This window comes from Nesoenas mayeri (genome assembly GCF_963082525.1).
Source record: "Nesoenas mayeri genome assembly, chromosome: 1".
Taxonomy (NCBI): Eukaryota; Metazoa; Chordata; class Aves; order Columbiformes; family Columbidae; genus Nesoenas; species Nesoenas mayeri.
The window spans coordinates 181388561-181416128 of record NC_137541.1 but is presented as its reverse complement, the minus strand read 5'-3'; the positions used below and the strand labels follow the sequence as shown (position 1 = coordinate 181416128).

The following is a 27568-nucleotide window of genomic DNA, read 5'->3' as shown; positions in this document are numbered from 1 at the left end:
TGCAGAAATCTAAGCATATAGGAGAGTAAATTTTTACAATTACCTAGGAGATCAGGCAAAGGTTTTGTGAATTGTACCCTTGTATTTATATGTCTCAGTTCTACCCAAGTCCCATTCTAGGTCAGCAAAGGCTTTGCAAGTTACACTTGTGCAGGCAGATAACCAGATTTCACTGAATCTTTTTGCGCACCTTTGCCTCCGTCTGCTGTGGCAAAGGTAAAGAAAGGAATTTCAAAGAAAACTCCGATGGAATAAGAGAAAAAAACAGGGAGATGAGCAAGCTTTGCTTCATTAAATAAACTGAGAATCCCCCGCAGCAATGCCAAATGAATGCACTCAGTCTTGTCCAACTTGCGAAGTTACAGAGGATACCTGGGCCCGGTTGTCATGCAAATAGAAAACCACCCAGAAATTCCTGAGCTAAGACGTTACAGACGAACACTTTCTAAACATTAAAGCACAAACCTCCAAAATTGAGTGTGCTTGTTGCTGGTGTTATGGATGGACAGAAATTGCACCAGAACAAATCAACTTTTATGCAGTTTTCTTACACAAAAAGCTTCTGCATCTGACAAACAGACAGTCTCAAGAGGCTGAATATTTATAAGGTTTAATTAACAGGCTGTGCTATTAAAAACAAAAGTTGTACCCTATTCTTCCTAGCCCAGCTGAGCACCAAACCAGGTGCTGTTCTGCAAGGCAGTCTCCAAAGACATTCCTTAGCCTGCAATGTTGACTATCAGCGACAACAAATTGAGCAGTATTTACATGATTTGCTTGACTACATCTTCCCTTTCACTGTCCTATCTCCATCCTCCCAAACCTCATTTAGTAGGTAAAGCAAGCTTTGCCAGCAAAACAGACGAGAAAAATTAGTTGCTTCCACAGATACATAGTTACGCTACTGTATGTCTGATGTTATGGCACCGGACATACAATAATGATGCCTTCACAACTGCTATTCATTAGCGTCACTCATTTTACAGCATTTTGCAGAGATATGACTGGCTGGTTAATTTGTTGACTTTAAAAAATTTGATAATTTGTCAAATTTGTTAATTGGTTAGTAGCCTGCTCTGAAAAGAGGGAGAAAGCAGAAATAGAATTTGGTTTTGTTCCCTTTTATTAAGAAGAAAAATCTCTCTCATAACTGAAAGTCAGAAAAAAAGTGTTTCATCTAAAATAATCAGATATAAACAATTAGATCAGGAAGAAAATTATCAGCACAATCTCACAAAAATAAAACCCATCATTCCTACAAAGACATGGGAAGTTAATGTCCAAGAACAGAACAAGTTGCCATTTTTAATGCATTTGCTTCAACTGATACTTTGGAGGATCTCTTCATACCTCTTTTTACACAGGAAAGAAAAAAGGCAATCATATGAAAACTACAGCTAGTCAGTTCAAAATCATTAGAACCTTTCTGCTACCTATTATAAACACCAACTTTGCTTCAGAACAATAATGCAGATCACTTACAGACCTCACTTAAGAAAATTAGGACCCGCATCATCTCACTTTTCTCCTCCCAAAATGAAAACCTTCATGATTTTTTTTTGCTATTACATACCAATATACCAGTGAAAAGAATAAGCTTAAATGTGCATTAATTGGTGACTACTCCTTTAACATAAAAAACCCCAACAAACCATTACCGCTACTGCATAGGAAGTTCATTATCTTTAAATTACAGTTGCTTGTATTAGAGCATTAGTTAAATGACGCAAGTGTTGTACAGCATATGTTTATTCCCAGGCAGGTTTTCCCCTGCAGTCTGTTTTTGCTTTATCCAGTCAAGCTGTGTCATATGTCATGCCACTTTAATTGCAAAGAAGTCTCTAAATTACCCAAAGTTAAGTATTTTCTTTCAGGGTCTACTTAATCTGTCTTTAACAAAAGTAGAGGAATCACGACAAAGTGGGAAGAACCTTAAAAAAAAAAAAAAAATCATATGCTTTTTTCCTTTCAAGGAAAAATCCATATAATCTGGACATATACCACTGGATGAACAACTAAATGCATGTTCTGCTGGATGATAGGAGGTTGGATGCTTTAATTATTTAACTGCTCTTAGCCACTGTCCTCTGGCTAAATAACCTAGGAAATGGGATATCTGTATTTTATATGTATTTATATATATTTGTAGCACTTCAGCAATTTGTTTGTTGTACCTCAAATGAGATGAGTTTGAACGGATACTAGAAAGTCTCTCAGTCTTACACTGAATCCACTGGCCTGTCTCATCTCATCATCCTCCTTTTAGGAGAATTAATTCATCTGCAGCCAACTTACCGGTAGGAATTTGCAGCAGTCAAGTATCCCAAATAGCACCTACTCTCAGCTGTCAATTAAAAATTGTTCTCTTTGAAGTTAGAGATCCACGGCTTCAGTTTTCCCCAAAGCCAGCACAAGGTTGCTAGGCTGCTACATAGGGAGCTATTTATGATACTTCGGGACGTGAAGCATAACAGAGAACTACCGAGGAAATAACGCATCAAGTCCATGCGGAGCCACTAGCAAAGCAACTGTCATTAGTCCTGTTCGTGCCCTGCAATCTCGGTCCTACACTAGGCTGACAATCTCAGGGAACTTTTAGTACGCCAAAGTAGTAACCAAAACCGAGACCTTTCCCTCATATTTCCATATAGCTAATGGAAACTGCAGTCTGTAGTCCCGCTAGTCATTTTGTTCCAAGCTGCACCTCTCACGCTGCACTCACAAATAAACCCTACTGTTTTGCAAACGAACAGCTGAGTGTCAGGTGATGCTGAAACCTTGCCATATGGGGTCTCCCATACTACCTGTGACTCAATACATTGTCACAGATTTTCTGGCAATTGTCAGGTCTTCCTCAATGAAGAAACAAATCACTCTATTTAAGACTATTTTTTAAATTTTAACAAGCTCCAAAGCTTGAACAAAAGAAGCAACTATTTCCAAAGAAAGACACAGTAAGAGAACATTTTCAGAGCTTGTAATGGATTGTAATTCAGTAAAAATTCACTAAAATTGAGACATAGAAATGTAGAATATCTCGAGTTCAACCCCCTGCTCCGTCCAGGAGCATAACTGTACATAACTTTACTTTTACTTTACTTACATGACTGTAAAAGATTTCAGTTTGCTTTTAATTATTATTTTTTTAAATTATGGCAATAAATAGGAGCAATCAATGCAGGGTTAAGAAACTGTGCAGAACAAGTAGATATGAAAGCTGTTGCACAATGTTGGTGAATCTCCTGCGACCCAAGGCTTCAGATTTCAGTTTTTGGCACTGGATTCCAACAAGTCTTTTGCTTCATTTATTTTTGTTGCTAAGTAAGGTGATCCACCTGAGAAGAAAAAGGGGAAAGAAACACCATTTAAACATCAGTATTAAGTACCAAACTACTTCACTTGCAGTATGCCCTTATGACACACTTTTATTAGCTTCTCCTTCCTAAAGAGATCCTTTTCATACAACTGCTTAAAAAAATGACATTGGTATGAAGTAAACTAATTGACAAGGAAACATAAGAAATTTAATCAAAACTGAAGACATTCAAGAAAAACACTGAACAAAATGTCTCAAAGACTGAACTCCGAAAGCACTTTACACTGGTGTGATTTAGACTTGCAGTGCAGCACTGTTGCAAATGTATGCAAGGTCAGCTGTCTTGAACATTCACCAAAGGTTAACAGCTATTATCTTCCCTCACCCCAAAAACTAAGATGTAAAACTGTATAAATAATTTTGACAAAGAATCATTAGGTCCCTGCACAAGCACAGACACACATGCCAAGCCTCTCCTGTGCTAGGTGCCCAGAATTACCAGCCAGAAACCATCACATTAAAGCTATTTAAACATGGTACGCCTTCTAACTTCTAGTCCTGAACACTGTCATTGCTTTACGCTCCATCTAACAATCTGATTACAGTTCAGCGGTCTTTTTGTGTTTGGGTTTTTTTTTTACTCTCCCCTTGAGTGCCAACCATCTGCCTACATTCACCAAAAAACAACATTACAAGGTCTGTATCAGTAACTTACACTTACTATAATACACCTGTATTTTTTGTATGAAAATGTTTTTCCAGCAGTACTGTGCAGTGAACAGCCTTGTCCAAGGCATCTGTTATATCAAATATTTTCATTCATTGTTTCATTAATTCTATTAATCATAAAAGATAATGACAGAAGAAATGCACAGAACTAGCTCTAGACACATGTAAATAAAGAAAGGGCAAGGTTTGCTTAGAGACGTGTTTAGGACGTTCCTGCAGGAATCCAAACAATTATAAAGTCATTTTGTGGTGTAATAAAACCACTGGAAAATGTAGTGGAGCTCTGTTATTCATGTTTTGGTTTTGTTTGAATGTAGCTCTAACAGGTAAGACACACTGCAGGAAAGTCAGGCAGGGGAGGGGAAAAGCAGAGAACTGGCTACTGGAATTTGTTTTTTAAACCAATTGCCTTTTTAGCCAGGGATAGGATTTACTACACTGAGTATCGCTTATTTTTAAGAGTAGATAAGAGGATCAAACAAACAGTAAAGACTAAAAACTGCAATAAACAATGGACTCTAAGTAATTTTTGAACGTGTGTTGATTTTCTACATGTCTAGAGTGCAGGATCTTAAAGTAAATTCAAATCTGCTGGAAGTGTTTTCACTATATTTACATCTTGGAGTGCCATATTAATTTTATAGCCCTCCAAGAAGAGAAAATGCAATCTCATGATTGCCTAAGTGTTTGTTTATAATTAGGGCAAGTCCAAAAGGCTTCTCTCTTCCTCTTTTCCTGGGAGGAAATATTCTTTCATAAAATTAGTAACTGATACATTAACATACAATGTATCAATATAAAAACACTTCAAACTGTAAAGCAGTTTTAATAAGCAACCATTTTAGTAGTGCTCACTGGGGATATAATTACGCAAACTTTTATATATTTATGTATTTATTTCTAATAATCCCCTCTCCAACATTTTGGATCTCAGATAACATATGTAACTTTTAAAATCTGTAATTACTGCCCTTTGTTCTATCAACTGCAGCCAGTAAAACATTATTTTAGATAAACACACTAATGTTGAATATTATTTTTAAAAGCACATCTGTGCTACCCACAGCCAGAAGAAATCAAGACATATACATGAGCAAACAAGTCTCCCTGTGATGCCACATGTTCAAGATCACTCCAGGCCCTTTGCTCTGCAGCTGAAGACATTACACAAGCTTTTTCATTTATTTTTTTTTTTATTCTTTTTATGGCCATGCCAGAAGAGCTGCAGGGGCAGCACAAAGGCACAAATCCCTTCAACTGGTGTTCCTACTGAGAAAACGCTCCACCATAATAGCACACAGGAGGGCTCACTCCATCCATCCAGCCCTACGCTGTGCCCAGCTGCAGGTACATTACAGCGGTAAGAGCGGGTCGTTAAAATGTACGATCTTCGTCACTGGAACTGCCTCTTTAGGTCTACTCGACATCCACATGGAGATTCACGGTTCTGGCTCACATCTCTAAGCACCGCTACAATCAGCTTAGAGGTTCATTATCAAAAAACTTTGGCCTAATAGGTACTGTAGCGGTTAAGAGGCCTTTGACCATCACCATATATTAGAAACGCAGAAGATAATTTCTTTTCTATGTCTGTGCAGCTCATACATTATAAAACATATAAAAATCAAAGTGTGAAACTGAACAAGCAGGACATCTTTAGAATTAATATCTGAAGGGTGAAGACGGCAAGGAAAAGCATCAACTAAACACTTCCCATGGCCAGGGTTCACAGTTATTTTTTGCATTTTCTTAAAAGGGGGTGCTGGCAGGGAGCCCTGTAATTCTGTCAAAAAGATATAAAAACCCTCCGATTTCCCCTTTTGACTTCTGAAATACAGTGCAACTCTTCACCATCTGTTATTTTAAAGTAGAAACAGCAATGAACATATGGGCTTTCTTTCTCAACCAGCTGTAGTGTAGTTAAAGTTATAATAATAGCCTTTCTGAAGATAAATTTACATTAAAAACCTGGCCAGTAAAGCAACAGTGCCCAGCTTTACATTTTTTCCAAGTGAATTCCAGGAAGTCTGAAATTCATCAGTGGTGTATTTAGTGACTACAGAACGTTTCCCCACAGAAAGTTACTTTTATACATGTGACTGGTCCATCTCAGTTCAAAACAGGAATGGTCATTTTAATGTAAAAATGTTATAGCTAATTTTTTCTTATTTTGAATAAGTTGTTATAAGTGTGGAAGACTGGTCCCCAACCTCATATTTTAAACTGAAGCAGCACAACTCCAGGAAACAACATTAAAGAAAGATGGGCAAAATTGTGGTTCATAAAGCCTAGTTTATCTGAGAGAAGACAAACAGAAGCTCAAGTGTGTAAATAAACAACATACATTGGCACTCAGCATGGTTATTTACACAATCAGTAAACTTAAAGGATCACATGTAAGCTTCTTCCTTTCCAGCTCTGGTTAAGTAATAATTATTTACCTTTATCAGGATGATTCAAAATCATGATTCTTCTATGGGCTGTTCTGATTCTGGCCTTGTCAGCAGATGGGCTGCAAAAATAAATTGAATTGCTTACCATAAATGCCATTGCACTCAGATATAAATTAACAGTTTACACGGGATTCAAAAATAATTAAAACTTGAGATTTTCACCATCTTGTGGACAAAACGTAAAATTGCATCTCTGAGGAAGTAATAATAACAAAGGCATGTAAGACACGCTGAGGACATTGTTTAAAAGCCTGTGTATTTTACACTGACAGATATATTTCATTTTTTTAATGCAATAAATCCACTCATTTAAAATAAACAATTTGGGGGGAAAAAACAGAAGAAGAAAAAACAAATCCAGCAGCTCTAGGGTGTATCTAGCTGGTGATTTATATCATTAAATGCAGAAAACATCTCTTTTTCCTCCTAGAAAAGTAAGTATTTATATGACCAATGACAAACCAACAAATATTTAATATTATCACATTTTGTTCTACTGTAAATATTTTTATAGCTGCTATAAATAATTCTTCTTTCTGCTGGGGCCTGAAAAAAACCCCACCCTGTATTCATTATTTTTACAAAGCTGTTCAGTGTGTTACATTCAGGGACACGCTGATTTACAAGTGCTACATCATGTTGTTTCCTTCTATGACAGGTACATAAAATATGTACTTGGCCTAAATTAAATATGTACCTTACCAGACAAACAACCACTTATGGATGCAGTAAGGCTATCGTATGCACAAGGACAGCCTGAATGGTTTAAATTTTCCTAATTTGTTAGCATGCAGAAATGAAACAGTGTTTTCCACTTCAGGTGACTTCTTAATCAGTGATGATTCAATTAGTTAATCTTTTTGTAGATACAGTTTGAATGCAAGGTATCAGCCTAACTACATTCCTGAGGTAAACAACCTCTAATTATCATTCTGTCACAGGGAAATTAGGGTATGTTGCAAAAATACTTCATAGAACTGCATAGGAATATATTACTTCAATAGAACAGAAAGTAACCCAGACAGTAAGAATTAAACAGAGGGTAAAAAGCCTTATAACTACAAAAATGAAACAATTTGTTATCAGACAGCTAAAAATAACAATAATCTATATTTTCATTTGTAAAACTCTTGTTTAACAACAAAAAAGGCAAACTGATATACCATATCTACAAATTCAGATGGTCAAGGCACGTGTGGAAAAGTGGCAATTGCATATTATGGAAAATCATGCAGTTCTGCTCCAAGAAGCAACTGTGAAAACATAGTTTTGCAGTAAATTTTCTTAGTTTGAGATATTGTTTACCACAGAATCACAGCATGTTTGGGGTTGGAAGGGACCTCTGGAGATCATCTAGTCCAACCCACCTGCTAAAGCAGGTTCACCAGAGCAGATCACACATGAATGTGTGCAGGCAGGTTTTGAATGTTTCCAGAGAAGGAGACTCCACAGCCTCTCTGGGCAGCCTGTGCCAGTGCTCTGGCACCTTCAAAGTACAGAAGTTTCTTCTCGTATTCAGATAGAATCTCCTGTGCTTCAGTCTGTGCATGTTGCCCCTCATCCTATTGTTGGGCACCACTGAAAAGAGTCTGGTCCCATCCTCTTGACACCCACTCTTGAGATATTTATAAACATTGACAGGATCCCCTCTCTGCCTTCTCTTCTCCAGACTGAACAAGCCTCTCTCCCTCAGCCTCCCCTTAGTCGGTGAGCTCTCCAGCCCCCAACCATTGTGGCGGCCTTTGCTGGACCTGCTGCTGTTGGCCAATGTCTTTCTTGTACAGAGGTCCCAACACTGGATGCAGCAGCTGGATGTGGTTGGCCAAGTAAAGAAGCACAGCTGCTTCTGTCCACCTAGTGACCTGCTCCTGTTCATACAGCCCAGAAGGCTGATGTCCTCTGCTCCCAGGACACACTGCTGCCTCTTGCTCTGGCTGTGCCCCAGGTCCCCTCCAGGAGAGCCACTCCACAGCCTGCAGCTCTGCAAGGGGCTTCCTCCTTCCCAGGCGCTGGGCTCTGCATCTGCCCTTGTTGAGTTTTGTGAAGGGTTCCTGTCACTCCGTTGCTGCAGCCTTTGCAGGTCCCCCTGAATGTCAGCTCTGCCCTCCAGCTGTCAGTGAACCTCACAGCTGTCCTCCAGCATCTCTAGGGAGGTCATAAAGAACATGGATCCAGGCTCTCCACACTCATACATGGTGGGAGGCTGAGAGAAAATGGGCAAAAGATGAAAAGGGAGGTGCAGGCTGGACGTAATACTTGTTCGCTCCAAAGACAGTCTAGCAGTGACACAGGTTGCACAGAGAGGGTGTGCGTTCTCCACCTTTGGGAGTCTTGAAAGACTTGCTGGATCAAGCCCTGAGCAACCAGCCACACTGGTGGCCCTGCTTTGAGCAGGAGGAAGGACTGAAGACCTCCTGAGGTCCCTCCCAGCTTGAGTGGTCTCATGATCATGTGATATACTTGTGCTGTAAGCTCTGTTTAAAAGTAAAATAAAATATATCCTTTTTTAAAAAGCCACAATGATTAAACCATAAATGCATTTTTTGTATGTATACTTATACAATGTACTATAATTTTTTTTAGTGTTATAGCATATTTTTTGTTACGTCATTTATGTTTTAAGAATTAAGCATTTTTAACTAATGCATATATATATTTCATACATTAACAAACAAATATTTCCTATGGAAAAAAAAGTACGCATCGTGTTTCATGGAGGAAATGGTACAATACAGAAAATTTTCTTCATTTTTGTCTAGAATTTTAACTTCTGTTTTTCAGATGTATTTTCTAGCTTGAGAAGTTCAGCATCAGGGATTTGATAGCTGTCAACCATTATACTTAGGACAGCTATATTTTGCTAGTATCTGTTTTGTCTAATATTTGGAAAACACTCCTAACATTTTTGCCTCCCATGTCATCTCAGACATTCCTCCATTTCTCCCCTCAGCAGTTACTTCTACAAAGCACATAGTTGTTAAAACTACTGCTATGTTTATAATGAATTTCATTAATCAGTGCTGCTTCATAACAACTAATGCGAGAACAATAAAACTTGAAATTAGTCAATACTTGCAATACAGTACTTTGTAGCTCTGAATACCTTTTACATAGCTTAAATAAAAATAATGCATATGCATGTTTCTACCAAAACCCTTCAATCTTACAAGATGTTTCTCAGAGAACAACATTTGGAATATGTAATTGCCAATACATTTGAAATTTAAAAGCTACCATTAAATGCCCACCTTTATCAGGGCTCAACTTTATTATTTATATTGCCCATGCATACTCAGCACTTGAAACAATGAAGAAACTTTGCCTCAGAATTTAATATGACTTAGAAGTGGAGAGACAGAGGACAAGCGTTACAATAATAAAATCAGGGCCTAGACAGATCTAGTTTGTGCATTTGTGCACATCCTGGCATTTTCCATAATACTTTAAAACTCACTTGCATTTTTTTTTTAGCTAGCATATATTTATTTCTACAGTAAGCAGTGAGTTAAAACTGGTCTAGAAAAACGTTTTTAAATGCTGTGAAAATTTCCCATAAACTTGATGGCCATGCTTCTATACAGTTAAAGGCTTAATCCTTTAAACATTAAAAAGAACTTTGCTCAAATCTGATCAATAATGGTATTTGCAAAACTCAGTCCAAACACACGAAGCAGCGTCATTGTTCCCGCTGCAGCTTCAAGCTATTAAAAACTGAAAGAGACTTATTTCAGATGTGATGAAGCTTCAGACATGTACATAAGCAGTGCTCAAGCTGGACATTGCCACTGTAAACACACTTTAATAAGCTGCAGCGTGCTACTCCGAAATATCATTGAATTTGCCCTTATAAAGTGAAAATGTTAATATATTACCAAACTTAAAGGTCAAAGGAAATATTTCTGAAGAGTATTCCTATAAATCTCCACTTCAGTGTGCAAGCATGAAATATGTCAAATAAACTTAATGTTTTATTTTACAGTTTCTCAAAATGAATGCTAAATCTGCATAATTTCCATTATGTCAGAAGTAAACACAAATAGCACACCAAAACAGAATTTAAATCCCAGTTTTCAGCATTTGGAATAGTTTATTTTGAGGATAATTAAAACCATCCTCTTTTTTCCTTTTGATTTTAAAATTCAGACAAATGTTTCAGAAAAAAATCCACAGAAAAATCCATTGATTACTCAGCCTGCAAAATATTTCCCATACCTACCCTAAATGACAAAACTCTCCAAGTATTTTTGTTTGGAACATGCCACAACCTTCTAAATCCAAACAAATCAAAGAGTGAAGGAAAAAAAAAAAATTACTGTCTTACAAAAAAAATGAACAAAATTGATTTGTTTTCTCGTTTATTAATATAATCTACAATATTACTTATCTCAAGGGGTTTTTTGAAGACCAGCCCATGTGATCACACTAATTAGCACAGTGTGTGCTATTCTGATTACTTCCAGAGCACCAATTCTCTATTGCAGTATGTTACCGTGCCTTCAAGCCAAACACAAGTCGCATGATTTATTAGCAATTTATTGTTTGCTTTTTAGCTTAAGCAGAATATTAGAATGGTTTATAAGCCATTAGAAGTCTTTTGTAAAAAAGTTAATGTTTTGGCAAGAGTATTCCACGTCTTCACAATACGCATTTTCTTCATTTGATACTTACCAAACAAAATTATACAATAACGCAACAAACCTACCTTACACCTAAAATAAGACTAGCTTCTCGCCTACTCATTTTCTGTTCAAATCCTCCTTTATAGTATGATGAAAGGCTCTACAAAGAAGAAAGGAAAAACAAGCAATAATTAGTTTCATGTACAAGGTGCCAGGACCTAAATCATATTTATATGACCTCATTCACAGCACTGCATTCATCTATAATTTATTTCGAAGGCATGGAACAACTACAAACCAGACAATATGAAAGGACTTCTGAGTGTTAACACATATGAAAAACGACTTAAAAATAACTATGTGTGCTTTTACAATCTTCTACTGCTAATAAGAGATATTAATAGCTACAACCATAAAAATCCTGCCTTCAGGCAAAAGAGTCCAGAATCAAAGTCCATCCTAGCACAGAGTGGTAAAGTGTGTGTGTTGGTGAGGGCAGGGGAGGGAAAAGGGGAAATTTGTTTAGAACAGCTTTGGTACCACCACACTGGAAAACAGCAAAAAATCACAATATTTTGGCATCCAAGGAATTATGGACAATCACTCTAAAATCCAGATATTTCTACAAACAAGGTAAAGGAAAAAAAAGCAACCAAAAAGAAAAACAACAACCAACCAAACAAAACAACACGAAAAACAAACAATAAAATGATAAGAACAGATCAATACAATAAACTGATGAGGAGTCAATATGTTTTTTCACATAAAGGAATATTACTTAAAAAAATATATATATATATATCAAGAGTTCTTTGAAGGAACCCAGAAAAATAAACAAAAAGAAACCAAAAAAAGGCTTAACATAAAGCCAGAGCCTCTATTTTAGGAAATCACTGAGCTAGAAAACATTGGAAAGTAGCAGAGTATACAGGGAAATCCTGACCAATGTTTGCCTTTACATCCTTCCCTAGATATCAATGACTGACCATGATTAAATACAGGATCTGGGGTTAGTTTTTTTAAACTCATTGGCATGTGGGACTTTAGCTGCTGTTTTAAGGGGAGAAAAAAAATATGAGTGGGAAAAGAACATTCATTGGAGACAGAGGTGAGAGTAAATCATTACAACAATTAATTGTCATAGAAAATGGGCTGAAAGTATATTTTTCAACCATAAATACAGCTGAAATTAAAAATAAAAAAAAGTTACTGAACCACCACTGATGGTTAGTAGTGATCTCAATGTAAATGTTTCCGGAGAAAGGATTAGAGAATAGCCCGTTGCCACACAAATAATAGTCTAAGCTGCACAAGTCCCAGAGGCAGCAGATGTAGCTGCAAGACAGCCTGCCTTTGGGAACTGGCACACAGAAATCACTCAAAAACACTGAAGTTTTTTCCTCAATGCAAAACCTATCAACTGAGGGAAAATAAGCTTCTTTTGTTGCTATCAAAGGGAAGTCTGTCCTGAGAGCTGAGATTATTTTTAAGTGTTCCTTTTACCCCCAAGTAAAAATGTGCTGGCTCTTAATAAAACACTTCTCTCACTAAATATATCCATTCATATTCAGTGAGAATGTTGCCTTCTCTTTACACAAACTCTCTCTTATGTAATTTCAAAAGCACTAATGCATTTAAAGGGCTCTGTCTATGATATCTAAGCAAAGTCTTCAATTAAGCTTAGGAATGACATTCACCCGAAAGCAAGGTTCAGAAATACTTCACCTATTGCTACCATGAAGCCATACATGCAGCCACAGATGATATTTTTTTGGTGTATTGCTATTATCTGAAACTAATGTTATCTTTCTTTTTCCCATCCCAAATCACACATGAAATAACCACTACTGTAACAGTACATGTACCAAAGCCAAAGCAACTGTCGATGTGCCACATCTACAACAAAAATCTGCTGAGGAACCACTGCTGTAGCTACAGGGTGACACAAAACTGGTCCGTCACAGCGCACATCGATGTTGGACGTTCAAGCACACAAGGCTAAGGAACACACGGGGCTTCTCCAGTCCTCTGAGAGGAAATGATGCTCGTGATTCAATGTCAACCAGATAACACCCTTGAGGAGGCAGAGCTGCACAGCAATTTGTAGTGATACTGAACAATTACTACAGTGAGGAGAGAAAAGCACACTGTAATGTCCTCTGAAAGATCTTCCAGAATGTCACCCAAAGCAGCTTAGGTGCAGATGGATTTCTGAAAAGGGCGGATTTCTCCGCCCTTCAACCCTGGCATACAACTCTAATACAAGAGGACACTGGTTCATTAGTCATGTAGAGAAGAGGAGTATTTGAAATAAGAGAACGAGATGTCTATAGGCTTAAATTCAGAAATACTTTTTCATGGATTTTTAAAGTCTGCTTCCTTGACACTGTTCTAACCTTGGGAAGCCTTGATTTTTAATTCCTCTTGGAAGTGAACCAAAAAAAAAAGCTGTTGTCTGTGTCCTTTGGCACATAAGCAAAACCAGTTTGTTGAATTGGTCATGAAGAAAAAAAACACATTTTCTTCTTAGAAGTGAAGCACATGGCAAGAATAATCAATTGTAAAATATAAGATCTTGATCTTAAACAGAATTAAAAGCAAAAGGAAGTTAGACATAAAAGCCATTTTTCCCATTGACCAGAATAAGGGGAAGAAACATCTTGGCAAATTTCTACTCACCTGAATAGAACAACTTTCTTACACCATTTAAATGAAAGCATTTTTTTCCTAGTTTTAAATTCTAAGTAATGGTTGCAACGAAGTGAAACAACACTCAGATATTCTTCTGGTATGAAAACTCCCTGATGAGTGGGCAGTTCTAGATACTTCACTATTTCTTAACCCTGGCTACTGCAAACAAATTCTGTGCTGGAAAACTCGTCACAATGAGCTCTCCATTTCCTTGGGCTATTTGAGGTGAGGGTAGGGGTTACATTTAATTTATTTAATTTCCTTGTATGTTGTTACTATTTAGCAACTTACCAAAGCAAATTCTGCTCCTTCAACAAATGCCATTAATAGGTAGGGGGGAAGAAGAGAAAATGGCTGGTCTTCCTCTGCAAATACGTATTCACTCGTACAAATTCACATAAAAGGCAGTCAGCTAAGAAAATCCAATTCATTTGGACTGTGACTTCTTCAAGATATTTTTCCTGGCATAGCACAGGGAAAGTGTAATTGCTGTTTCCATGCCAAGGTAGGAGATTCAAAACTCCATAACTGAAACCATCCATCATATTATACAAAGTAGTGAATTTTTCAGAAAACTCTATGTGTTGTTCCACCAGCAATACAGTCGTGCATTGCACAGGTAACAAACATTGGAAGAAGAAAAGAAAACAAAATAAAACAACCAAAGCAAACCTACAATAACAAACTATTTAGAAGCTGGTTTATATTATAAGCTACATTTTGCTAAGAACAAGTTTAATTTCCTTAAGTTCAGTTAGAAAAAAAAAAAATCTGTAAAATGGACTGTAAATTGCATTATTCTCTGGAAGTTTTATCTTCAATGAAGGACAAAGGAGATGGTCACTAACCTTCCCTTCAAATCAGAATTCTCAGAGTGAGCAGAATCAGATCCAATAAGGGAAACACAGTGTAAAAATCCCTAATGAAACACTACAGAAGACACCCTTTTCTTCTGGAACAAGGAACTTTCAGGATTGTGGACTTTGAGTATTTTGACAGTTGATTTTGCCTAGAATTGCTGTTTCTATCTTCAATATCATCAATTCAACAAAGACAGGTAATGAATGCTATTGAAATACTTCCTTTTTTTATTTCACATTTTAGGAAATATTAACTTCATAATTAACAGCATTCAGGTTTGTCTGAGGAAGAAAAGCCAAATGACTGCTTAGCACTATGCACCTTCTACTGGCAACAGACTCTTATCACTACATAGAGAAACAAAACAATGTCACTGCTGTGTCACCCACCGAACAAACTTGACAAGGAGCAGCTGAGGGAACTGGGGCTGTTCAGCCTGGAGAAAAGGAGGCTGAGGGGAGACCTAATAGCTCTCTACAACTACCTGAAAGGAGGTTGTAGCATGGAGGGTGTTGGTCTCTTCTCCCAAGTAGCAAGTGATACGATGAAAGGAAACGGCCTCAAGTTCAGAAAAAAGCAGAACACATTTACTTGCCTTTACTTACTGTTTTTAACTTAAAGATGAGTGCAGTTATTGACTGTACTACTTATTTATTTAGATAAGTAAATAGAAAGTGTCAAAATACCCAAGATACAGCAAGCTGGCATTTTACATCAGTGCTTCACAATTGCTCAACTTGACTTTACCCAAGTCATTCATAATTGAGCAGGAAGGATAAACAGCACCTGGATTACCTGTGTGACTGCGACCAACATGAATTGTGATCTCTATTGCAAATCAGGGCGGGGGGTGAGTCAGGGCTTACAGAGAGAACAAGCTAATTTTTAAATAGGCCACTGCTTTACAGTCTCTCAAAAAAAGGTGACAAAGGACAGAGTTTGACCCTAGAAAATTACAACAGCCACTGAAAACTACAAGTTAAGCACCTCCTAACACCATGGGAAACCAGCTAAGTAATACTAAGCCTAAACACTAAATGTCGTATGAGATGCTATTTCCAGTAAGCATAGGTAGAAGTACTAACTGTTTTATTTCTTTTGTCAGCATAGTTTAGAAGGCAATATGTGATGAAAGTGCTAGTCCACAGATTATACTCAGCAGCTTCAAATTTCCCAATGAAATAAGATTGGAAAATAAGCACTTACATAGGATCTTTGTAGCTAATGTTTTCTCTGTTGTTTCAAAGAAAAGTAATAAATAGGAAATAATTGATTGTTAAGGGGAGGAGGAAAAAAAACTTGGAAAATATACAATCCAAGAAAGTAGGAGTTGTAGAGTATTAAGGAACAAATAATCTTGGCTAAGAATTACACAAGGGTTTTAAATTTGGACTATGATTGTAGAAGAAAAAATATTATCACTACTCTTACAAATATAAAGCTGTCAAATTCATACAGTTAATGGCAAACCAGAAAAGAGTTTTTACTGTATTCAGCAGATCTCATGTTACATTGAAAACTCATATTTTCAAGTTCAGAAATAGAATCAGAGAAAAGATACTCTACTGGAGATCCACATCAAATTCTGGGCTCTGAGGCAGGATATAAAGGCAGAGAGAGGATGCAGCTCCAGGGACTAGGAGCTCTGAGAACGTAGAAGCTCCAGGGTTGCTCTTTACGGCTGTTCATGAATTCTGCAGGCCTCTGAAAGTCACTATAGTAAAAATGAGATAGGCTTGTAATGAGCTTGGCTCAGCCAGTATATCGGTACTGAGGGGTACAGTCTCCTAGGAACAGACACCTCTCTGTGCAATAGCATGTCATATTTCAAAGTGTTAAAAAGAGTCACTGCCTGCTTTCTTATCTGAACACGTCTGAATTTAGATTCTCTAGCCTGTAGCTACAAATGGATAGATGGAGTAAAACTGCTGGGGTGGGAGAGTGAAGATTGAAGCACTCCCTACTCTGAAGCCACATGTCCTTATTGCTAGCTACTTTCAGCAAGCCTGCAAGTCAGACTGTAACCACATCATATGAAAGCAATTTAATTTGCAGTACCTGAGGTCCCCTCTGCTGCTTTTGAAGGCAACTTGGGAATCTCCCAAAAAATTACTTGGAAAAGAAAAAAAAAAAAACAACAAAACAATAAATGGTGGTAGTGTCACAACCGCAATGCAACAGAGGAACAGAGAGGAAAAACAGATTCAGGAACACTGTCCGGCTAGCAGACATCACAATCAAGAACAGGTGTGGATGATCATCAATAGGACAGCCCATATTTTGAGTCTTTCCCTCCCCAGGAAGCCTGCATTCATGAAGCCTCCACCTTCAGCACACTAACAGAAAATACAGATGGCAAATGAATTTGGACCCTAAAGTCTTGTCTATATATTGCATATTCAGTATATAGACAAGCTCTGTGTTGCAACTTGCCTCACATGAACAGATACAATGCTAATGATCACTTTCAAAGAAAAACCTACCTTTAATATACTTTTCAGAATATAATAATCTGCAACAACTACACCCTCACCCATTCGCATTGCAAGGGGAAACATGTTCCCCCCACTGTGGATAGGTGTTCACAGACTACAAGTCTGAAAGAAAGCACTACCACATGACATCATCTACTTTATGGGGAACCACTTTAATCAAACAGGAATAGAACATTTTTATTTATTTACCAGAGGACAGTGTAGCCACTGAAGCAAAAAGTAAATGCTCTCAAACATTCCCTCCATATGCTCTTCTCACAACACTCTACCTTTTCATTTTTTACCTCATGATTATATTTTAAACATGCAGTGCAAAAAAAACCCAAAAACTTGGTTAAAAGTTCAAATTAGCCATGAAAGAAAGTAAAGGCAAGTTGCATCTCTACAGTAACCTTTTGTAAATTTATGGATTTGTCTTCTGTAGTTTTAAGACTGTATCTGAAAGAAAAAAAAATTACTGAATTCTTTAATTTTTAGCTTCTTGAAAGGAAACTGCATGTCATCACTTTGTAATCTCTAGGAATTAGCTATCTTCTCACAGCACGCTTTAGCAATTTATCATATACTTACCAGCAACAAGTTCTGAAACATCACCAGGAAAATCAGAACTGTTTATCAAACTCACAAACATCTTTTGGGGATCTATGGGGATTTAAAATATACTAGATAATATACCGAAACGTACACAGAGAGGAATATCCTAGAAAAAAATAGTCTAACTGGCACTTACTGTATAACATATCTCTTTTCTAAATACGTGAAAATATAAAATCATAAACTTAGCAAAAAGTAACTTCTAAACTCACAGAAGTTGAAATCCTCTTTGCTGTCTCTGAAATTGCCTGCTCCAATGGCTTCCAAAGGTGAAAAGCATAACGACCTGGAAAAGATTGAAGTTAAATGACATTATAACCAACATTCACTAAAAGGAAAAGAAAAAGTCTCCAACTTATGCTCATCAGCTTACATCAGAAATATTTTTGGTTTTAAAAAATAAAATCACAATCTTTCCCTGATAACCTTTTTGTTTCATTTATTTGCTGTACAGCACCATTGCGCTTTACTGCTTTTGAATGTTCCCTCAACAGCTGGTTTTGGATCCTGCCCAGCCAAAGTCCCACAGTAAACTTGCTATGGTTTGCACTTTTCAATCTTTGTATTATTCGGGGAGAAAGCAGGAGAAGTTTAATCTACTCCATCTAAAAACCTAGTAATGGACTGCAAAGATACATTGTGTTTGCTCACAAAATAAATAGATTTAAATGCATTTCAATATGATAAATGAAGATATCTGCCTTGTGAACTTTAAGAAAAAGGGTAGTATGAAACATTAGCTTTGGATATACATTATTTATTAAACACTGTTCAAAGGTTCTGTGTTAAAAAAATAAAACTATGTACTGCATGTTTCTTGCTGTGATGTTGTACACTTAATCACACATTTTGTAAGTACTGCATTTTTAATTTTGTTACAAAGAGAGGATCTTCTGGGATTCAGTCATTCAACTCCCCACTAGCAGTGAGTGTCTATAGCTAGAGAAGGCCACAGGGAATGCTACTAGACTGCATTCTTGGAAGCACAAAGCAGGTCTGTCAACTTCAGAATCAAGACTTGTGCCACGTTACACAAGGATTTTCCCTGTAAGTCCCTTCTCGCCAATTATTGTTTTGATTAACTATTCATAAGCAATGTAACTTATTATACACAATGGAAAAGCGTTTTATAAAATATGGTTCTTCATTCAAATAGCATCTCGCTTTCATTCTTAAAATACATAGTGTGTCCATTGGTTATTTTAGTCATCTAAGCCTGTGCCTATGTCAACACAGAAGTTAAAACCACTGTTAGAGTATCACTGCTGAAATGCTGTGATGTACTAATATATTACCTCACCTTCTTCTTAATGCTGTTACTACTACTTTGATAGCTGTCATTAATTCTTCAGCTCAACAAGCAGAAGACATTCAAAGAGCATTCATCTTCTACTCATGTACAAACACATAGCTAAACCAACTACTTAATGGATGTACATCACCAAAGATCTTGTCTTTCCTTCCCCTCATCATAAAAAACCGACACAGCTGTACCCAGCAAAACCCTGCTGAAATCTGGTGCAGCTTGTTCATCTATTGTGTCTGTTCCTGGTGTGTACATTTGCACATAGCTGGCCATGGTCAATTTACATGCTGAAAATAATGGAAATTGATCTGTGTATTTCAAAATCAGAACAGAAAACACTTATCTGCCCTGAGTAACTCAGAGTGTAAATCATACTAAGCCCGTGCCTTGTGTTGAGACTAGAACCTGTTTTTCAGAGAACAGAGTCCAGCTGCAGGAGTTCAGGTAACAAACAATATACTATGGGAACATATATCACTGTAGCCACTAAAACCTCCTGTTTTTCTCTATCTGAATTTGTCGAGCACCTCCACACCACAAGATCCTGTTCCACTCTCATGTACTAAAGGGCCTCTACTTTGTAATTTGCTGCTAAATAATCTTTTCACATTACATTTTGCAAACAAAAAGCAGACAAAACCTTTTAGCTGCTGCTCATAAAATTAGTTTCCCCAGCTGTGACTGTTCAAAAAGAATTTTGAAATATGTGTCAAGAATTTTGAAGGGGCAGGAACTACAACTGGACATGATTCTACATAGCACTCTCAACCAATCTTTCCCCAATTTAAATTCATTAAAACTTCATTAACCCTTTGGAAATAGCAGCTGACAACTGTCAGTTCTCCACTTAGTTGGTAATTTAGCTTACCTGCAAATGCAACAGTTGCAACACCAAGTCCAACTGCGATCATAGTTCTGGCCTAAAGCAGAAATACAGGAATCAGAATAACATGCAAGTTCTAATTTGAAATATAAGCACTTTAACAGCAAGTACTTCTGATGTCTGACTTGGCGTTTCATGTATAAGTTATATGAAAGGTAAAATAAAGTTCTGTATTGGACCAGCTATGTTAGATTTTATAGTTCAGTCCCATTAACCCATGCCAACGTATTAGGCTGAACGTGGAATTATCTGATAGTAAATGAGTGAACGAATGCTGACAAAGAGCTCACAGTATGTAATGATAAAAACACAAGTCAGACAACTACTCAGGATCACCCAAAATTATTTGGGCATACCAGTTCAACACAGTCTGAAATGACGCTTGCTGTAACAGAAAGTATTAATATTGCTTTGCAAAATCCTTCACTTGGCATCTCATAATGACATTGCTTGAAAATGATATTGGAATATTAACTTAAACACTGTACTTGGGCTCACCCAACTAAGGAAGACCCCTGGTCCCAGCTGACTCCAGGCACTCTCTTCAAAGACTAAGCCCCATCCCACAGCTATGGCCACAAATGTATGTTAGTGTCTTCCATCTTTCACACTTTGACTCGTGGAAGCCCCAATAAAGACATAAAGCCCAATAACCTCATTTCGTTATTGAGTGTCAGTCACTGGCTGGACTCTATCTTATAGTACAAATATTCGTAAACTGGCAGACTTCTGACAGATTCCAGGCAGTGTTCATTATCAACTAATATTTGCTTTATGCCTAACTGGGCTCTTGAATCCAAAAGCACAAAAACTTGAACATCTGATTTAGGCAACAGTAACTCCTACCTTTTGTTAACTCAAACCTCCCAGATGAGGTATATGTGTTTTCCTACAGCACTTGAAGAAAGTCAGGCATCTCCAGAAGGACAACAAGAAATAACTCTATGTTGAAAAAGAAGCTGCTGAAAGATACATAGTAAACCTTGAAGAAGGCACTGACTTCTCATACATTTGCAGAATGCAAAAAGGAAAATGAACACTGAAGTGCGTGTGTGTTGGGGGGCATTGATCCACTTCTGAAAACTCTACATATAATCTTTGAACCAAATGAAATAATCTGTGGCACTAGCTGTTTTATCCTATGTTAGTTACATGTCAGTTTCCCCCAGGAAACATAAGAAATCACATTAGGCCTGTTTAGCTTGAATACAAAACATAACTACAGTGAAAATGCTTTTATCACCCAACTGACTCTTCTGTATGTGACTGACTTCTGCATTTATCCAATAACTGAGTAATACATATGCTACCAACAAACTTGACAGCAGGACTTAAAGCCTAAATTTCAATGTGAGTGCCCCAATAACGGGATTTGGAGCCAAGTTGCCTTTGCAACTGAGACTCCTGGGGCTAAAATTCTGTGTCTTTGATTGCACTCAATCTCACCTCCAGAAAGAAAGGGAGTAGAAGAGGTGGAAAATACCAGTTCCAAAGTCTTCTGGAAATGGCTTAGTAGGGGCTACAACAGTCTGACAACTTTCCCAGCAAAGAGATTGCCATAGAAGACATGGGCATTGCCATCGTGCCCAGTGGCACCTATGGGTTTGACTCTGATACCTGCCGGCAGCACTGAGCTCAGCGCAGAAAAACTGGGAGCCTGCTCTGAGCTCATCTATATGCAGCTGTATTCTAGATCTAGCTTCTGGATCATGTGTGTTTTAACTAAGTTTAACCTAGTTCCCACCTACTGGGATGGGGCTATTCCTACTATTTGCATAGCATAATATTGCAGTTGCCTAAAGGTTTACAGCAGAAAAAAAACACAACTCACTAAACACGCTGAAAATGGAGCTCCAGAGTTAAGACTAGAGGAGTTCTGGCATTAAAAAATCTGCCTCTCTATTCGATTTTAGTAACCTCACTCTTCCATCTCAGTGTAGTCTTCAGTCTCAATATTAGCATTCATTTCTGAATGTAAAACTAATGTAGTAGTTTTATGTCTGTTGTTCCTTCCAGTTCCACTAAATTTCCCTTCATCTTTAGACCATGAAAAAATAAAAGTATGTTGCCTTAAATGGTAGCAGACGTAAAATAGTGAAGCATGTTGCTCATCTCCTCACTAAACCAAAATTCTTTCAATTTCTTCTCACAAATCAGTTCTCCCAGGCTCTCACTATTCGAAACTTGCTAAAAAAATTCTAACTCCTCTGTTTAGACACTAACAGAAACAGCCACATCTTTTCTTAAAATATCATAAGCCTACAGAAATTCTATATTATTCTATTCTGTGGCTTGTGATCATGGGTTTACATTCAATAGAGACTTTACTTGTTCAATGTGACAGTGAGAATCTTTCACTAAATGGCTACAGTCAATTAAGAGAGCAACAATGTGTGAAATAGATCACACTGGCAAAAAGTAATATTTATTAGCTTGTGCTTGTCCAAATTAAGTTATTCTTGCTTTGCCAAAGAGGTGGTTTAAGTCAGCTGTTTATAACAAAGTATGCAAGTTACAAGGCATTAGCAGCAGACGCCTCATCACAGGTAAGGCCAAGAACAGAGACCAAGCTAATAAATAATACCTGGACTCTTGTCAGTTCGGTGCAGAAACAGCTTAAAGTGTTTTTGCACAGTAGTCTGGGAACATGATGTAGACACTCCTGAGGGCCTCTGATAGTCAGCCATGTCCACTAGGATGCATTATTTCAAACTCAGTGGAAAGCACTAGCAGTTAATGGAAAGCTAGTGGAAAACAGCAGGTAAAAAAGCAGCATGGCAGCAACTATAGAATAGGAGCAGTACTCAACACCAACAGAAATATGAAGACAAGCCGGAAAACTAGGTAAAAGTGATGGAAAACTCAAGCCAGAGAGGCATGAAAGATTGCCCACGTTTTCAAGTGAGGTACAACTACAAGAAAACTTAACTTGGTTTAAGGCAATACACCTTATCTGCATTATGAGCAGGTTAGAGAAGTCACTTGCCACTTACTAGATGAGAAGTGGTAACTTGTCATGCCAAAGCACCATGAATGTTTGTTATGGTGTGAATAAATCTTAACTATACAGATGATAAACACTTCATTTGAATCAACATAAGAACAACTGCATGGTTAGTTTTTGCTGACACAGCCTCTCACAAAATCAGTGGCAACTTCAAGCATTAACCAATAAGTCCTTTACATCCAGTTTGACTCAGTTTCCTCTTCCATGTTCACTTATCTCAGGTGATTAATTAGAAGAATAAGTCGATACTAGTCTTATGCATTGAAATTTAGAGCATAAAGCTTTAATTAAATGCACTCCTTTCAAGCCAATACTAAATGAAAGCAAGTCACTCTCACTGTGAAAGGGATCAGTTCATTTACAGCATGTTAATGCAACTACCACCACAGACATTTTTAGCTCCCACTGCTTGAAGATACATTTTTTTTTCAGACTCATAAAGGCTAAAAAAATAAATACTTACTGACTGTCAATTATGACAGAAACGATCTTCCACCTCCCCCACCCAAAATGCCATTAAGAAATTTCTAAGATGTAGGTTTTAAATGAAATCCAAGAGGGAATAATAAAGAAATAAAATGTTTAAAAGTAACATCTGTCCCTTTCTTTATTCAATGAATCAGCTCCCAAAGGTTAGTCATCAACCCTATGCTACTCTGCTGATCTCAGTATTTTAATTTTACTATGTAGTTCAGTTTCCTGCAATAAGCCCTCTTAGATACATAAAATAATGAAACAAAGTCTTGCTAAATCTGCAAAACCTGATTTTTTTTTTAATATTTTCAGAAATGTGTGTAAGAAAACACACACTCTAGAAAGGCATCTGTAAGACCTGACTCCCCAAAGTGTTCAGCAAACAAGAGGATAAAGCACATTAATTAACATACAGTATGTTTACAGGTATACATAATGTGCTGTTGGCATACAGAGATCTAAGGCCTAATCCTTTCACATGTAATTTTTCCAGTAGCCTAAATTTTTCTGTAGAAGACACTAGGAAGAACAAGATATTCTTTCTGCAAATTTCTAATCCATGGTCTCTGCCAACTTAATCATAATAAAAAAAACAAACAAATAAATAAATAAATCTGTAATTCTGAGCATTGCAGCTTCTCCTTCTGTGAGGCAGAAAAAAGTTAAATTTATAAAAAAAAAAACCCACACATGATTTTAAAATTTCAGCATAACACTATTATGCCTGGCTACAAGAAACACGTTTACAAATGTTAAAGTATACCTGCTTGCATACGATTTGTATTTTATACACCAGTTCTTCTAACACAATCAGTGAAAACACCCTTCTTTGTCAAATGGAAAATATTTTGCTCTTCTCACAACTAGCTTTCAGACACACAGCAAGAGCTCTACCATCTTTTGCCTCAAAAACCTACATCATAATGGAATAAAAAGCACAGGCAAAATAATAACTTGTGATGATTTGGACAGCATTTTGTTGTCAGTCCATGCTTAATCACAGATCAGTAAAATAGAAACTACATATTTAGATTCAAATATGAGGGTAAACTGCTTGCTTAACTAAATGTTTTTTAAATGGTTGTTCTTAAAAGAAAAATAAATATATATACTGTAGATGCAACAGCATACACATAATGAAGTATGGCAAATACATATTCGAAGCCATTTTACAACCATGAAATCTTCACCACCCAGTGTTTTAAGCAGCAATTCATGTATTTTTCACAACTGTTTTCCAAAGAGAAGTCACTGTCCCACGAACTAGTCCAAGTGACCAGAATGAAGGAGTGGGATGAAGTTCCAGCACCCTTCCCACTACAGCACAGTACTGCATAGGAAACTTTGAAGGCTTTTCACCTTCACTCTGAGGCCCATCCAGCCTTCTCCCTCATGAGGAACTGTCAGGTGAGAATTAACTTTTCTGAAACAGAGCCCTACAAAGCCATTAATGCTCTTCACAGCAGGGGAATGAAATTTGAGGCGGCGTCTGCTCATGTCTGTGAACATTGGAGCAGCACAACACTTTAAGCAAAAGCCAAAGCGCTCCCATGTCTCCCGCTGCCCATGCTGCAGCTCCCCTCGCACCACCAGGCCCGCCTGTGGCCTGTGGCAAAGAGGCACAAATCCTCTCACCCCAAGCACCACCAACCCGACCTCCCTGCCCAACCCCACGGAAATCATAGAATGTCCTGAGTTGGAAGGGACCCACAAGGATCATCAAGTCCAATTCCTGTCCCTGCACAGGACAACCCCACAGTTCACACCATGTGTCTGAGGGTGTTGTCCAGTCTCTTCTTGAACACTGTCAGGTTTGGGGCTGTGACACCTCCCTGGGGAGCCTGTTCCAGTGTCCACCACCCTCTGGGGGAAGAACCTTTTCCTAATGTCCAACCTGAACCCCCCTGGCACATCTTCCTGTCATTCCCCCAGGTTCTGTCATTGGTCACTAAAGAGGAAGCTGTAGCCACCATTGAAGAGAAGCAGCCAAATTAATGTATATTGTGATTAAGTTATAAAAGACGTACCCATCATCAACCAATTAATATGAGATAAATGCTTTCTGACCACCTGCAAAACAAGAGGATATTTTTCAAGTTTTAGATCCTTCTGCATGACAAGAGGGAGACAGAAGATTAAGTAATACACTGTTTAGAAGCAGAATGCTTAGTTTATAGTTAACTATTAATTAATAGATATATTGTAAGTAAGATACTAAACAATTATAACTAGCATCAATTATTTTTTTAGTATGGGTGTATTGTGTGTCAAAATTTTCAAAAATTGTAATGTATATATAATAATTATGTGAATATAAGCAACACAAGAGCCTCTAGTCTTTGGAGCACTTACGGAGAATAATCCCCAGAGCTGATAAAATACAGAATGTCACTTAACAGTATAAGGGACTCTGCTGTTAAGTTTATTTCTACATTCCACCATGAGGTCTCCCCTCAGTCTGCTCTTCTCCAGGCTGAACAAACCAAGTGACTTCAGCTGCTTCTCATATGGCTTCTCCTCCAAATCCTTCACCAAGTTCATAGCCCTGTTCTGGACACTCTCCCGTAGCTTTTTTATCCTGCGTTGCCCAGAACTGCACACAGTGCTCCAGGTGAGGCCGCATCAGTGCAGAGCAGAGCGGGACAATCGCCGCCCTGACCGGCTGACGCCTGCCCCCCGCAGCCCCATCCCCCGACCCGCTGCCCCGGAGCTCACACACCTCACCCCGCGGGGCTGTGACAGCCCTGGGCTGGGAACCAGGGCTGCTGGCGGCCTCACGGCCCCGGGCAGCCCAACCGCGCCCCGGGCTGGCGGGGTGGCACCGTGGGGGGGCGCAGCTCCCGTCCCGGCTCAGCGGGAAGGAGCAGAGGCAGAGCCGGCTGTCGCTCTCCCCTCTCGGCCGCCACTCGCAGGATGCGCTGCCCCCCCTTCCCCGCCCCCAGCGCGCTCACCAGCCCTCGGTCCAGCTCGGCTTGGCCCTTGCCGGCGCCCGTAGGGACCCTGGCGTACTCGGCGTAGCGCAGGCCCTCGGAGGAGGCCGCGGCTCCTTCCATGGCGGAGGGGGAGGAGGTAGAAGCGCTACAGGGCGGCCGGAGGGACAAACCAGTGGGAAGGGCGGACTCAGGAGCTCCTCCCATCGTCAATCCGCCGTGCCCGCCCCGCCGCCTCCTCCTCCGCGAGTCATGGCCCCTGTGTGACGGGGGCGGGCAGGCCCCGAGGCGACCCGGGCGCCGGGAGGGGCCGGGCGGGGGGTGGAGTCAGTCACCGGTGGGGACCTCAGGGCGGGAAAGGAGCCCAGCGCGGGCTGGGAAGCTAGGGACTGGGTTTTTTTAACTCCGTATGTCCCCCTGACGGGCTTCAGGAGCTGAAATGCGGGAGGTGGCTGCTTGTGCTGGGTCCCGGGGTAGCTAAGAAAGCAGCGGCGGGAGGAGGTGAAGGGATAAGAATTTATGCGTTAAAAAGTAGGATAAGAGCCACGAAGATGATTAAGGGTGGAGCATCACCCTTATGAGGAAAGGCTGAGGGAGCTGGGGCTCTTTAGCTTGGAGGAGACTGAGGGGTGACCTCATTAATGTTTATAAATATGTAAAGAGTGAGTGTCAGGAGGGTGGAGCCAGGCTCTTCTCGGTCACAACCAATGACAGGACAAGGAGCAGTGGGTTCAAACTGGAACACAGGAGGTTCCACTTAAATAAGAGAAGAAACTTCTCAGTGAGGGTGCCAGAGCACTGGAACAGGCTGCCCAGGGAGCTTGTGGAGTCTCCTTCTCTGCAGACATTCAAAACCCGCCTGGACACCTTCCTGTGTAACCTCATCTGGGTGTTCCTGCTCCAGCAGGGGGATTGGACTGGATGATCTTTGGCGGTCCCTTCCGATCCCTGACATTCTGTGATTCTGTGATAAGAAGAAGGAGAGAAAGCACTTGAGAGAAGGAAAGGCAACACAAATTATTCATGTGCATCTTCTGAATAGTAGAAGAGGGAAAACATGGAAGGGATAAAGGGAAATTCATCTGGGAAAAAAAAGCAGCAAAATAATTAAAAAAGCTTTTTGATATTTATATGTTTGCACCTTAGTTGGATGTCTGCATATGTTTGAGTATATTTATAATTTCTGGAAAATGCTGACACTCGGGATCAT

At 38.8% G+C, this 27568-nt stretch overlaps 1 protein-coding gene across 2 annotated transcripts; it reads right to left on the bottom strand.

Moving 5' to 3' along the window:
- Positions 1-1273: 1273 nt before the first annotated feature.
- On the bottom strand, positions 1274-26518 carry DNAJC15 (DnaJ heat shock protein family (Hsp40) member C15). Of its 2 annotated transcripts, XM_080344680.1 has the most exons (7): positions 26380-26475; positions 25456-25498; positions 19933-19984; positions 17971-18044; positions 11201-11277; positions 6487-6557; positions 1274-3335 (listed from the first exon to the last, which is right to left on the bottom strand). In XM_080344680.1, the coding sequence occupies exons 3-7, from the start codon at positions 19973-19975 to the stop codon at positions 3265-3267; spliced, it is 336 nt and encodes a 111-aa protein (XP_080200806.1). In that variant the 5' UTR covers positions 19976-19984; positions 25456-25498; positions 26380-26475; the 3' UTR covers positions 1274-3264. The 2 variants fall into 2 exon arrangements, with proteins under 2 accessions (XP_080200806.1, XP_080200805.1); XM_080344679.1 differs by lacking the exon at positions 25456-25498 and having other exon boundaries at positions 26380-26518.
- Between the last annotated feature and the right edge of the window lie 1050 nt (positions 26519-27568).